Here is a 14,939-nt window from a genome sequence, read left to right as displayed (position 1 = left end):
CCCGCATGGCTCACTCTGCAACATTCAGGTGGACCCTCCAGAGAGGCTACAGGAGAGGGACAGGAAACTTTCCTTCGCTGAATGCCCTACAGTTAACTCATGTTTGGATTCCAGGGAGGGAGAAAGGGTGTGCAATGAGATCCAGCACTTAAGGTGCACTCTACAGGCAGGCCACGAACCTACTGTTTGGAATAACCTGGCCCAGCCTTGCTGGGCCTGCAGAACCTGAATTTCCACAGGTCCCGGGAACCACCCCCACTCTCCAACATCCCAGGAGTTCTGCCTCTCTCTCCTCGCCTTGATGTTTCAATCCCGTCTGCCTTCCGCACTTGACTGGGTGTTTAAAATGATTTATGGCCGCCACCGCTGCCATCGCTCTCTGGGAAGCACAGTGTGTGTGAAAATGAAAACCAAATCAAATTTCGCCCATGCGTTGGGGGAGCGCGGTTCAGCTTTGATGAAAGCTGAGGCCCAGACCTGTTCTCGTTCTCTCTCTCGGATATTTGTGCGGGCTCTAAGAAGGATGCATTTTTGGCTTGACAGATTAGCTGACTGCTTGCAGACCACTCTCCCTTGGAGGGGACTTCACTCATGTCAATAAATTACTAAGGAACGAGGGGTACAGGGGGTGGGAAGTGGGGTAGTGAGACCAGCTCCCTATGTCAGCCAACGGAGCTATTAGAATGGAGCTTAGCGCTCTGCATCACAGCAAAAAACCCGTTTGCTAGATTAACCGAGCACCCAATCAAAGACTCCGTTTGGATCCCTCGCTGTGGATCTGTCAGCCTTTGGCTTCCTACGCTTGTCAAAGGCAGAGCAGGGATTTCGGGAGAAATGCCTCGGAAATTTGAAGTCCTCTGATTATATTGCCGGTTTGTAAGACGAGACTGTGAACAGAAGCGGCGCCTCCTCCACCGCCCCGGCCCTTTCCACGCTGGGAAGATTGCTTGACTATTGAAACTGCCGGCATCTCCCGGCTCCGAGGAGGAGAATGAAAGGGCCGGGAGCGTTCAGATAGAGATATTTGCAGTCGGTATTGTGGTGCTCAGCTATAACCCATCCTTCTCATTAAAGTTGCCCTGTGGACTTCTGTGGGAGGCACCAGCAGAAGGAGCTCCAGAATCCAGAAGGCCTTATTACTAGAATCCAGTGGGGTCATGCCATGAAGCTGAATGGTGGGAGATTCAGGACAGATCTTCACAGAGTGCAATCCTGCAATATTTGTGTGGTTACCTCCTTTTCTTTCCCTAGCTGTGCCTTGCGTGCAGTCATAGAATCATAGAATCTATCATAGAATAGCAGAGCATCGAGTCCAACCGCCTGCTCAATGCAGGAATCCACCCTAAAGCATCCCCGACAGATGGTTGTCCAGCTGCCTCTTGAAGGCCTCTAGTGTGGGAGAGGCCACAACCTCCCTAGGCAACTGATTCCATTGTCGCACTGCTCGAACAGTCAGGAAGTTTTTCCTGATGTCCAGCTGGAATCTGGCTTCCTTTAACTTGAGCCCGTTATTCCGTGACCTGCACTCTGGGAGGATCGAGAAGAGATCCTGGCCCTCCTCTGTGTGACAACCTTTTAAGTATTTGAAGAGTGCTATCATGTCTCCCCTCAATCTTCTCTTCTCCAGGCTAAACATGCCCAGTTCTTTCAGTCTCTCTTCATAGTACATGAGCGATGAGGAACCTCAGGCCCGTGGGCCAAACCCAGCCCAATCTGACTGTCTGTGGTTCCACAGAAGGCCACACCCCTTTCCCCCAAACTCCCATCTTTTGCCAGCTTTTCTGTGTTTTTCCGTGTCCCCCCCCCCCCAATTCTGAATGGTTGAAATGCCTCTCCTAACTTTTGGTTATTGGCAGTAAAAAAATTATGCTACATTACATTGGCTATCCCTGCCCCCCGGGCTCCTTTTCCTTTGGCTTCACCCCCTTGTGCTTTCAGTCCCACCCACCACTGGAATGCGGCCCCCAAGAGCTTCTTCTCAATTGAATTCGGCCCTCAGACTCAAGGAGGTTCAACACCTCCGGTGTCTGTATTGAAAATATTTCTATTTCCATTCTAAAACATTGCTTCCCCTGGAGGCATTTCACAACAGCACTTAAAACACTGAAAGGTGTCTAAAAACCAATCAATTGTGCTATGGTTCGAGAGCTAGACGAATCTGACTTCATCCCATCCTTGAACGCCAACAGGTGACTTCTGCAGTTCTGTTGAGGAACAGAAGTCAATTTGTTATACACACACACACACACACACACCAACACAAGTGTACATTCTTCTGTCATATATTGTTCAACGTTTTCCTTAAACCTTGCTAAGAGATTGAAGTTGGTAACGCCACAAAGCTCAAGAACACCCCGGAGGGGAAGCTGGCCTGCCTGCCTGCCTGTTACAGTCAGTTGCAGATTAACTGAAACAGGTTCTGAGGAACTCAGGGACGTGGAGTCACAGATCTATCTGCAAAGCAGGCTGATCAGTGGGGCACCGATTTCCCCCACCCCCTGGGCTGCTCAGAACAGTTCTGGCCCGTTTTCTTATCCACTGTATTTATTTACTTACAATATTTATATACCGCTCCCCATTCAAAATTTCAGAGTGGTGTATAAGATAAAATAAAATAAAAACAACCTTTCCAGGCCTGCTTGCAGCTTGGGGAGTGACTGTAAGGAATGTGGTAAGAAATGGCCTTTCTGGGTCAGGCCAAAGATCCCTTGCGGATCCCACATGGAGAAGGGGGCTGGACAAGATGACCTTGGCTGGAAAGATAACAATGTAGGCACCAGGTGAGACTTCTTACGGGAGGGTATTCCATAAATGAGGGGCCACAACTGAGAAGACCCTCTCTCCTGTAGCCCCCTGCCGGACACCTGCAGCAGAGCCTCCGAAGAGTAGTTAAGCATCCAAGCAGGTAATATGGGTGGAGATGGTCCTTTAGAAACTCTGGTCCCAATCCGCTTAGGGCTTTAAAAGCCAACAGCTAGTGATAGGCGAACTCACTCAGGTCTGACTCATGGGATGCTCACCCTGCAGCTGTTCACCCCTGTGTGAGCTTTGGCAGCTTGGCAAGCATCCAGTGAGGGCCTGGCAGCCCTACGCCCTAGTCAGGAGCCCACATAGTGCATGACAACGGAGGCTCCGGAAATTACGTAAAGGCCCCGTGTGGCGCAGAGTGGTAAGTGGCAGTTACTGCAGCCGAAACTCTCCCCACGGCCTGAGTTCGATCCCAGCGGAAGCTGGTTCTCAGGCAGCCAGCTCAGTTCGACTCAGCCTTCCATCCTTCCAAGGTCGGTAAAATGAGTACCCAGCTAGCTGGGGGAAAGGTAACTGCGACTGGGGAAGGCAACGGCAAACCACCCCACTACAAAGTCTGCCAAGAAAACGTCAGCGAAAGCAGGCGTCCCTCTAGGAGTCAGCAATGACTCAAGTGCTTTGCACGGGAGGTTCCTTTCCTTTTTTGCTTCCCCATTTACACAATGGGGGAAATGCACAATTTCTGGAGCCTCCATTGTGCACAACAGCAGAGGCTTGGGATGAGAGCAGACTGCTGCCAGGCACTCGACCCGGGGGCCCATGAACATGCTATGGGGAGGGAGGGGCAACTGGATCCCAGGGAGGGGCTGATGTTGGCTTGTCCCTCGGACTCCTGGACCTGGTCAGGCGTCCGCGATATCCCTAGTCAACATCATTGCTTTGAATTGGGCTCAGAAATGGACTGGAAGCCGGATTATATCGCCCGGTCCCAACTAGAAGCCCAGCAGCGACAAAAAAGTTTCCGAGCCGTCTTTTGAGGCAGCGGCAACTAAAATGCATTATCGTGATTAAGGTGGCTGCAGTGCTTCCCTCCAGTTAGTGGCCCAGGGAAGCTGTTTCTGGCCCGGGGGGGTGGGGGGGCTTTTGTGTCAAGCCCTAAAAAACATATAGTAAAATCTCCAGCTGATACACAACACGAGGAATTAGGGGGTCTCACAACTAACAATGCATGGGAGCCTGATGCAGTTGTTACAATTCAGCTGTGTGTGTGTGTGTGTACACGTTGATTGACTGTCTGGAACGGTAGAGGAGGGCGTCCCTCCGTCTTCAGAAATGTGCGCTCCGACAGCTGAATCTCGCCACCGTTGCCCGGCAGGCTCCCAAAAACCTCATTTTCTGCCTTTGATTGGTTTCTGCAGCCCGAGCCACGCGCGAGGAAAAAGCCCCCTTGAAGCTGCGACTTTCCATCGGTGGTGGAAAAATTACTGTGAAGCCGCGAGGGCGTGCTTTCTTGTGCCGCGTAATAACAGAGCGTTTGCTGCGGGGAGTGACTGGTGCTGGCTGTGGATGTGGGGGAGAGAGAGACTCAAGGATGCATGGGCGTCTGTTATACCAGCACTTAAGGGGGCTGGTTCTCTCCCTGCAATGTGCCTGGAGGACTCCCATTAATGCTAATAGAGAATAAAACCTTCAAGGCACTCCAACCACTTAGATCTGATTTCTCCTGCTTTGCCTGGTCTTCAGCTCCATTTCCGCCCCTCTCCGAAACATCTCCCTGACTGTCTGTTAGCAACCCCAGAGCAGATGGATGCGTTCTTAACTGTGAAACTGGAGCCGGTGTCCAGTCGGGGCCATTCCAGTTAATGCCTCCGTAGGCCGCCGGCAAAGTTGAAATTTCTTTAGTTGCATTTTAAAAAACAACAACTCACACAGACACATCTAGGCAAGCATCCAAAAACCATCCCAAGAAGGCATCTGGGCGATTTTCATGTGTGACCCTCAAGCCTTTCGCACGCTCGGCATGAACGCTGCTCTGCAGGAGAAACTCAGGCGGCTGCTTTTCCTAAATTGTAGCATGGTTTGTTTGTTTTATTTAGTGTATTTGTATCCAACCTTTTCGGCTCAAGCCCTCCCAAGGCAACTAATAAAAGTCAATAAAATACATATATCAAACAACAGAGCCTTAAAACAAGATCAACAGATCTACAGCTCAAACCGCAGCAGCTGTTAAAAATATCTCAAAGCCAGCGTAAAACCACCAGTTAAATGCCAAGCAGAACAAAATCCAATTAAGGGCCATGCACACTTTCTGGGAGAGAGAGTTCCAAAGATGTGGGGCCACCACTGACTAGGCCCCGTCCGTGGTACCCACCAATCTGATCGCTCTCAACAGCAGGCTAGGCATCACAGCCGCTAAGGTCGATCTTAAAGCCTGGGCAAGTTTGTTTGGGTACTTGTAGTCCTTCATGTAAAGCCCAAAATGTTTAGGGCTTTAAAGGGGGGAAAATAACACTTTAAATTGAGCCCAGAAACAAATCTGCCACCAATATAACTGGTATGAAAGTTTGGCATTCTCCCTGTAACCCGCTAAGTTTGGGAGAGCCAGTGGGGTGTAGTCATAGTGGATGGAGTGTTGGGTCAGACCCAGGTTCAAATCCCCACTTGGTGATGCAGTTCACTGCTTGACTGTGGGCCAATGGTTGTCTCTTAGCATAATCTACCTTCCAGTGTTGTTGTGAGGATGAAAGGGGGTGGGGTGGGGGGGAGAGAAAACACTTAAGCTCCTTAGAGGAAACAGGATACAAATACAATGAAAGAAGGTTTCATATTGCTCTACCCTTTAAGGTGTGCTATAAGCCTATATAGGCCCGGTTCAGATGACATGCTAAGCCATGGTGGTTAAGCACTTTGAGCTAAACATTATGGCTTAGTGTGTCATCTGAACAGGCCCATTTTATGGAAGCATATTCCTTATTTTTATGAGAAGCATCTCCTGTGACTTACTATTCTTCCCAGGCATTGAGCAGGGGCTTGGACTTGATGGCCTTATAGGCCCCTTCCAACTCTACTATTCTATGATTCTATGACAGTGAGTTGATCCTGTCCCATCACCGGGAACGTGAGTGTCCTATTCAGCTGTTTGCTATGCAAACACACACACACAGTTAATTGCAACGGAGGACTCAATTAAGCAGGTCAAGAGTGAGACAGAGTTTTTACAGGCAAACACAGATTTTCCAGAGATATGTCAAGGATGTAGCCAAGGTCAAGTGTACAGCATAACAGGCAAGTATAATGAGAATCCAGAGGCAGCATCAGGAAGAAGCCCAAGGTCAATAATACAGAGGTCCAAACATGAATTAAGGTCAGGATACAAGAATGTAAGAAAAGCCATGCTGGATCAAACCAGCGGTCCATTTAAACAAGCATTCTGTTCACATGGTGCCCATGGGAAACCCACAAGGTGAACGAGTACATCAGTACCCTCCCACCCAAGTTCCCCAGCAATTGGTGTATATAGGCATACTGCCTCTTATATGGGAGGTAGCATAGGGCTAGTATCAATTGGTAGCTTTATCCTACATGAATTTGTCCAATCCCCCTTTAAAACCAATCAAATTCGTGGCCATCACTTCATCTTGCAGAAGTGAATTCTATAATTTGACTATAATTTTGCTATTTTATTGTTTTACTCTGTACAGCACTGATGGTGCTAAATAATAATAATAATAATAATAATAATAATAATAATAATAATAATAATAATAATAATAATATGATGTGCTATGTGAAGTCCTTTGATCTGTCCTGAACCTCCTACCAGAAGCTGTAGCTGAGAACCGGTGTTGTTTTTAGCAAAGTCCAGATGGATACTGCAGGCTTATATTCCTAAGGCCTCCTGAGCCTCACCCACAGCTCAGCCGCAGTATATGACAATCCTTACTCCTGAAGAGTTCTTCCTTGGAGTCAGGTGTTTCATCTTAAAGAAACCTTACCAATCTGCCTCTTAAGGCAATGATGTTCTCTGGGATTGGGTGGACACTCAGCCTCTACCTCTGAAGCAAAACTCCCCTGTTCTGGCAGAGGAAGATCCGTGGCCTCCTCCCCTGAGGGCTCAGGCTCCCCCGGGTCTCCTGATAGAGGTGGCTCCATGGCTTCATCTGTCTCAGGGATTTCTAGCTGTTCAGAGAAGGAGGAGAATCCCTCCAGTGGAGGCATGACAGTGAGTCTTTTTCTAAGATGTTGCCTTTTGTAGAAGGGTCAAAGACTTCCAAAGGCAGGCCGGCACTGAGTCACAACTTGTGGAAACAAGTGGAGAGGGGGGCATAGCTCCATGGGAGACCACCTGTTTTGGGGCAGAAGGTCCTAGGTTCAATCCTGGACGTTTCCAGTTAAAAGGCTCAGGTGGAAGGTGATGGGGAAAACTCTTTTCACCCTGAGATTGGGGAAACGCCCTATATATAAATTAATAAATAAATAAAAAAGCAAGTAAGCTGTTTTGAAAGAGGAACATTTTTATTCATTTGCTTGTTTTCTGCTTTGCACTTTCAATCTCTTTCTGGTCCTTGCAGGCCAGCCCTTCAAACTGGACCCCAAGATGGCTCACAAAAAACTCAAGATCTCCAATGATGGGCTCCAAATGGAGAAGGACGAGAGCTCCCTGAAAAAGAGCCACACGCCCGAGCGGTTCAGCGGGACAGGGTGCTATGGTGCAGCGGGCAACATTTTCATCGACAGCGGCTGCCATTATTGGGAGGTGACGCTGGGCTCCTCCACCTGGTAAGTGCCTGCATTGCTGATGCCAAGCCAGTGTAGAACAAATGGACTATCCCAGTGGTCTTCAATGGTCCAGACCCAAGACCCACCTCCGACTCCCAGCTTGCAAAACACGGGACCCACTTTCACCATTTCCCAGCTGCCCAATATGGAGGCAACAGCTTTGCCCTGACTCCTCTGGACTGTTCTCGTGACCCACTTTTGTGTCGCGACCCACTGATTGAAGACCATTGGGCTATCCTACAAGCAGTCTTTTTTGCAGATGTGGGTCACCAGTGCTGGTTGGGCTCCTTTCCCTTACTCCAGGGGTGGGCAACTTTTGGTACTACAGAAGGCTTGGCCTCCATCACCCATCATCCCTCACCATCAGCTGTACTGGCTAGGGCTGATGGGACTTGTAGGCCAAAACACCTGGAGCGCCAAAAATTGCCCACCCTCTGCTTTACTTGGAGTCCCATCTACGTCTGGCACGTGTTGAACCCCTTTCATCCTGAGGGCCAAATTCCATTTCGGAGAAGCTCTCGGCCACATCCCAGTGGTGGGTGGAGGCAAAGGGGGAGGAGCCAAAGGCAAAGGGGCGGGGCTAAAGTATCAAGACGTTGTAGCTTAAGGCTCTTACTGTCAGTAACTAAGCATTAAGAGAGGCATTTTGAGCTTTTACAATGGGGAACAAAACTGAATAAAAGAAAAGAAAACATGAAACGCTTGGGGGTGGCGGAAAGGTGTGGAGCATGGCCTTCTGGGAAAACTCAGCTAGATTTTGCCCCCTGGCCTGCTGTTCTGCACTGCTGGCGTATGACCTTTCCTCCCACCCAGCCCCCGACCACAGAATTTAAAGACAGCTATTTAAGAGAGTCCTGGTGTTGCTGTATGAAGCCAAAGTCAAGCCAAGAGCTTAAAATCATAAGATCACAAAGGAACCTCCTTTCTGTTTCCAGCCAGCCACTGCCCAGACATTCCCAGAAAGGTTATAAGCAGGGCTCTTCCTCTGTTGCTGGTCTCCAGCCTCTAGTAGTTAGAGGTACACTGTTCCTGAACGTGGCAGTTCTATTTTAGCTGTTGTGGTTATTAGCTGTTTTTATCATCCATGTATTTGTTGGGCATCTCAGCCCTTGCTTGTGGCAGGGACTACAAGAACCCCTTTTGTGGTTAATATACAGGGCCTGTTCAGATATGCAGGGTGGGTAGTTAGGGGAACCCCATGGTGCAGAACAGGATGCTAATCACTACAAAGGGTCTCGCCGCACTAACGGGAACCACATGGTGCCACGTGGTTCCCCTACTCACCCCTCCGTGGATTATTATTATTATTATTATTATTATTATTATTATTATTATTATTATTATTTTATATAGCACCATCAATGTACATGGTGCTGTACAGCTCTGTGTAGTTAATTCATGCATCCCAACATCCTCTGTGTCCAGCAGCTACTTTGATGGGGGGGAAAATGTCAGCAAGAGCATTGCCAGAAGTGGCGATCGCTCTTGCTGGCAGACTATAGGGTCATCGCCATTTCTGTGTACGTTTTCGCCAAAATGGGCTGAAATGCCCATAGATTTCCTGCCAGATGACATGGAACCACCGTGGATGCCCATTAACCATCTGGCAGAAGACGGTTAGCAGCCGTGGGTAACTGACCATCGCAGGAAGGGGTTTCTCCCGCCGCACGACATGCTAACCCACTGTGGATCACATTTTTGAGCAGGCCACGGTGGGTTAGCGTGTCATCTGAACAGGCCCACAGTCTCACAGCCCTGAAAGTGACGGCCCGCTTCAGCCAAGTCGTTTGGTCAAGTGGAGGCTAGTGGCTCTGAAGTCAGTGGGGGTGGTGAATCCGTTCTGGGTTTCGGTCAGAATTCTGAAGAAGCTATCCAAGGTGCTGAACGACCAGCCTTCAGTGAGTTTAATTTGGGATCCCAAAAAGACCAAATGCATTTCATAGAATCATAGAACCATAGAATAGTAGAGTTGGAAGGGGCCTATAAGGCCATCGAGTCCAACCCCCTGCTCAATGCAGGAATCCACCTGCCTTGACCACTGTATAAAACATGATCATTACTGACGGCAGTGGGGACAGAATATCCAGGGTTAACACCAGGAGTAGATCGCTGGCTTATTGTGTTCATCCTGCAAGGAACCTCCTTCTCTCCCCACCTATGCCCTTGCTAGCCAAGGCCCCCTTTCAGCCCTGGCATGGGGACAGAGGGATCGTGTCCTGTGAAGCATCACAGGACAGCATGCCAAATGGCCGGCCCAGGCGATGGACAGATTTCATTAGTGCGCAATCTTGCAGAGAACTGCTCTTGCTTTGCAAACGTGTACGTATGTCTCTCTGAAAGCCGTCTGCGCACGGTCTCCTTCGCTGGAGGGCTTCATTTAAAAATACACGTCGGCAGCAGCAACAGCGCCGGCTGTGTGTACTCCTTCCAGGTACGTGCGAGAGACCCGGCGCTCACTCTGCGCTGCAGGGAAGGAGGGCGCGGATAATTGAGCTAGGGTACGGCTGCGATTCAGAACCAGCCTCGGGCGTGTGTCACACAGAAATGCATTGATCAAAGACACAGCAGGGACCTGCAACTTCCAGCGGAGGCAGCTGAAACATGGCCGGCCCCCGCACGGTTCCCCAATTGCCCTTCTCCAACCCGCCATCCATTCTTCTTTTGTTTGCCCCCACGAAGCACTGGGTTTGGTTTGCAGGGGGCTGCGGGAGGGGCTCCACCTGGTAGCTCTAGAGAGTCGCTTTAGCGCCTGTGCGAGACTGTTGTTGCTTTTGCTCGGCTCTCAGGCCTCTTGTTGCTTTGCAAGGTTGCTGTCTCTGAACCTTGGTCTGGTGGTTGAGAGTAGCAGAACTCAAGCGATCAGTTCGTTTTGACTCCTAGCCTGCCCCAGAGACTCCAAATGCATAACAGCATGCTTCAAGCACAAAGTGTCTAGTAATGTTGAAGCCTGATCCTCATTCTAGCCTTCTCTCTCTGTTGTTATTTATTTATTTATTTATTGCATTTCTATACCGCCCAATAGCCGAAGCTCTCTGGACAGTTGTTGTTGTTATTATTATTTTAAAAAGGTCTTCTTTCTTTATTTCTTTATTTTAGAACATTTATATCCTGCTTCCCATTTTAAAAATCCCAAAGTGGTTCACAACATATTTTACAACATTGGTATTGTCAAGGGAGCAATCCTATTAGATCTGCCCTTGGGACTCGTAAGCCTCCGCACCCTGCAATTTAGCTAGACAAGTGTTTTCAAAGGCCGCTTCGCACGGCCCCTTTCCCTACTCTTACAAGAGGCAGATGGCGCGGTTCTCTCCACGCTGGCTGCAATTAGGTGGGGGGGAAGAGAAGGGGAGCTCAGACTCCTGGGTCCAAGGTTGGAGCGCTGTTTCCGGCCTCGGATCCAGGAATCTGGACAATCCTATTCTACACCCCACACTGTCTAGGGGCCATAGGGTTGCTCTCCCCAATCACAACGGTGTTTAGATAACTTGATGGTTGGGAAAAGCCAAGGTAAACAAGCAAGTTTTAAATAATCTTCAAAAGCATATCTTCGTGGTTACCTGGTGTATTGCAGAGGGGAGGTCATTCCAGAAGGAGCTTCTGTAGCTTCCATTACAGGGATGGGGGAACCTCTGCCACCCCCACCCTCCACCCCCATGATCCCAATTGAGCCCTCCAAGTATCCAAGATGGCCGCAAACCTTTCCCATTTACCCAACTGCCAATTGAATAGTTGTTTCCTAGTTTTTGTGTCATTTCCTCTCCCCATTCTAAAAGGTTTAAATGACTCCCCGAAGGCTCAGTTACTGGCAGCCAGCTTCTTCTTCTTCTTTGCTTTTTTTAAAAAAAATAAATGTATTTATTGTCTTTAAACAGAATTCTTTACAAAAGAAATCACTGCGAACACCAAGACATTATTCTATTCAGACAGTGGAAACACTAAAACTCCAATAGACGTTAAAAAGCAGTGAGACCCGCCTTACCACAATAAAACATCTAGACATAAATAACCTTTGGACTTACAATAAAGGAAATGGATTACCATGCATCCCACCTTGCTCATAATACCAAAATCTCCTAAATGCCTGATATCCCCCCGTTCAAATTGATTTACTTTGAATCTTCCGTGCTTAAACCAAAGAGCCCGTGTAATTTTGCTTAGGGTTGCCACATTTTAATCTACCGCTGTTTTAATCTAGTTATTTCCTTTCTTTTCCAATACTTGGCCTGACAAAGCCATCCTGCAATGGCAGCAAGTGCTTTAAGCTACAATATGCTGGATTTTTAAAATTTGTTTTGCCCCCGCCTGCACTGAAATGTGGCCTCCAAGAGCTCTGAAATTGAATCCAGCCCTTGGAGGTTCCCAACCCCTACGGAACACACTTCGGCCTGGCATGTTCAGCAAAACCAGGGCTAGAGTCTTTCCTGGCCTGTACCACTTTAGACTGCAAGGGTGGGATGGGGGGGAAATTACATTTTTTGAATGGCGTTCCAAGCCCTCCCTGGCCATAGAGAACCAGCACATTTAGAGAGGTCTAGGCTGGAACGGCTTCAGGTGTTTTCATTTTCTGCTCACAGAAAGGTTTCCGCATGATAGGAGAGGACTGAACATTCAATCTCCTACACGTATGGGCACAGTCCATCGAAGTCTCTTGTTGCATGGGTTTCATAGAATCATAGAATCATAGGGTTGGAAGGGGCACACAGGGCCATACAACCTCCTGCTCAATGCAAGAATCCAGCTTAAAGCATCCCTGATAGATGGCTGTCCAGCTGCCTCTTGAATGCCTCCAGTGTGGGAGAGCCCATGACCTCCCTAGGTCACTGGTTCCATTGTCGTACTGCTCTAACAGTCAGGAAGTTTTTCCTGATGTCCAGCCGGAATCTGACTTCCTGTCACTTCAGCCCGTTATTCCGTGTCCTGCACTCTGGGAGGATCGAGAAGAGATCCTGGCCCTCCTCTGTGTGACAACCTTTCAAGGACTTGGAGAGTGCTCTCATGTCTCTCCTCAGTTTCTAAAAATGTATCTCAGTGCTCAGGCAGGTGCTCAGGCAAGTCACCAAGAGGACAGGATTTTGCAAAGTGGCTCTTTCTTTGTGTATCCCTGCCGTCCTGCTGAAGTGAAGAGCTCGGAATGGAAAGTAACGAGGGCCGCAGTTCTTGGGATCTAAAGAAACCTGTAGAAAGAGTCCGGTCGCACCTTGGAGAGGCTAGCCGTTTTATTGACGTCTAAGCTTTTTCCAAGAAGAGGCCTGCTTCCACGGGAGCTGAGACGGTAGGTTCCACTCCTCAGACACTGCGGAAGACGACTGAACTTCGCAATGTAAGTCCTACAGATGAAGGATATCCCTTCATAGCTGGGTTGCGAAACACGAGGACACACTCCATTGTCTTCTCATCATCTGCACTTGATGCAGCATGAAATTAGGAATCGTCCATAGTTGCTTTAGCAGGAAAACGGTAGGAGGGGGTGTATGAGTGGGCAGTTTCATTTTGCAAGAAAACCCAGCATTTCTGTGTGTTTCTTTGTTTGCTTTGTTGTTTAACAGCCTGCCCTTTGACAGGTTCCTGGGCGGCATGCAAGAACTTAAAATTACAATAAAACAAATTAAAACAAAGTATTAATCACACAGAGGAGGACCAGTATCTCTTCTCGATCATCCCAGAGTGTGGGACATGGAATAATGGGCTCAAGTTACAGGAAGCCAGATTCCGGCTGGACATCAGGAAAAACTTCCTGACTGTTAGAGCAGTACGACAATGGAACCAATGACCTAGGGAGGTAGGGGGCTCTCCCACACTAGAGGCATTCAAGAAACAGCTGGACAACCATCTGTTGGGTATGCTTTAGGGTGGATTCAATGGCCTTAGAGGCCCCTTCCAACTCTACTATTCTATGATTAAGCTGAGAACATTGAAAATACCACAGTAACAGTCAGCAGAATTAAAACAGACTCGAGCAGTGTAAAAGCAATGCACGTAGAATTGAAAAACCTGGAAATACAAGCAGTCTTTGCCTGGCACCAAAATGACATTGAGGTAGGTTCTGGGTGAGTCTCCCTGAGGAGAGCATGTCACAGTCTGGTGCCGCCGCCAAGTAGGTATTTCCTTGTTCCACCTGCCACACTTCAAATGGCAAGGATGCCCACTCACCAGGGACTTACTTGTGATATTTTTATCCCTTCATCCAAGGAACTCAAGGGGGGATACATGTTTCCTCTTCCTGCTTATTACCCACCCAGTGACCCTGTAGTGTAGACTAGGCTGAAAGAGATAACAACTGGCCTAAGGTAACTCAATGCGCATCATGGCCAAGTGGGGATTTGAACCCAGGCCTCCCTGGTTGAAGTCCAGTACTTAGCCACTACACCACACTGGCTGAGTCAAATTAGTTACTCAGCTCCAGTTCTTGTCTCTTGCCCTGGCTGGCTCCTTGAACCTGCCTCTTTGTTCACCCCCACTTCCAGGTACGCCATCGGTATCGCCTACAAATCCGCCCCGAAGAACGAGTGGATTGGTAAGAACTCCTCCTCCTGGGTCTTCTCCCGCTGCAACAACAACTTTGTCGTGCGGCACAACAACAAGGAGATGCTGGTGGACGTTCACCCACAGATGAAGCGCCTGGGCGTCCTCCTGGACTACGACAACAACGTCTTCTCCTTCTACGACCCGGCCAACTCCCTGCATCTCCATACCTTCGAGATCAGCTTCATCCTGCCCGTCTGCCCCACCTTCACCATTTGGAACAAATCTTTAATGGTAGTCTCGGGTCTTCCCGCCCCGGACTTTATAGATTACCCTGAACAGCAAGAATGCAACTGCCGACCGCAGGAATCCCCGTATGTATCAGGGATGAAAACTTGCCATTGAGGAGTCGGGAAGTCCCCTTTCCCTTCCAGCCGAGCCTCAGGAACTTCTGCGCAACGAGACTGGAAGGCGGGGGACTGGATCCTGTGGTGGCCGGCAGCTACAAGCCACATCCGGCCAGCTTCTATCCCAAGGAAAACCCACCTGTTGGAGGAGTGTGTGTGTGGGGTGGGTGGGAGGGAGGGGGGTGTTTCACAGACTAGATTTAATTTTATTTTTTTGGGTAGCACTACTGAATTTTCTCCGATGGAGTTGGCATGTCTTGTTCATTTCCTGGTGGGGAGAGGGTGTTGTGGCAGGGCGTGGGGCAGGGTGGTCCTTCACATCTGCCAGGAAGTTGAAGAACTAAAGTTTTCTACTGTATGGAAAGAGAGGGGGGGGAGGGAGGGAGGAGGGGAAAGAGGGAGAATGAATGAATGAATTCTTAAGGTACCTTGCAGTTCTTCAACACACCATTTTGAGAGAGAGCCAAGCAGAATTGGAAAACACAGGACTGTCCCACATATTGCTGTCATAAGTGACCGTTGTACACATGTCTTATTCATTTT

The 14,939-nt window shown here is 48.9% G+C and overlaps 1 protein-coding gene across 1 annotated transcript in view; it reads left to right on the top strand.

Moving 5' to 3' along the window:
• Positions 1 to 14,568, top strand: part of MID2 (midline 2) — a 203,374-nt gene extending 188,806 nt beyond the window's left edge. Inside the window, exons 9-10 of the mRNA XM_063141880.1 lie at positions 7,320 to 7,527; positions 13,992 to 14,568. Coding sequence (XP_062997950.1) covers positions 7,320 to 7,527; positions 13,992 to 14,394 — 611 coding nt within the window. The 3' untranslated portion in view covers positions 14,395 to 14,568. The remainder of the gene's footprint in view (positions 1 to 7,319; positions 7,528 to 13,991) is intronic.
• Positions 14,569 to 14,939: the final 371 nt, after the last annotated feature.

The sequence above is a fragment of the Elgaria multicarinata genome, chromosome 15 (genome assembly GCF_023053635.1).
Source record: "Elgaria multicarinata webbii isolate HBS135686 ecotype San Diego chromosome 15, rElgMul1.1.pri, whole genome shotgun sequence".
Classification (NCBI taxonomy): Eukaryota; Metazoa; Chordata; class Lepidosauria; order Squamata; family Anguidae; genus Elgaria; species Elgaria multicarinata.
This window is presented reverse-complemented; position numbering and strand designations above follow the sequence as displayed.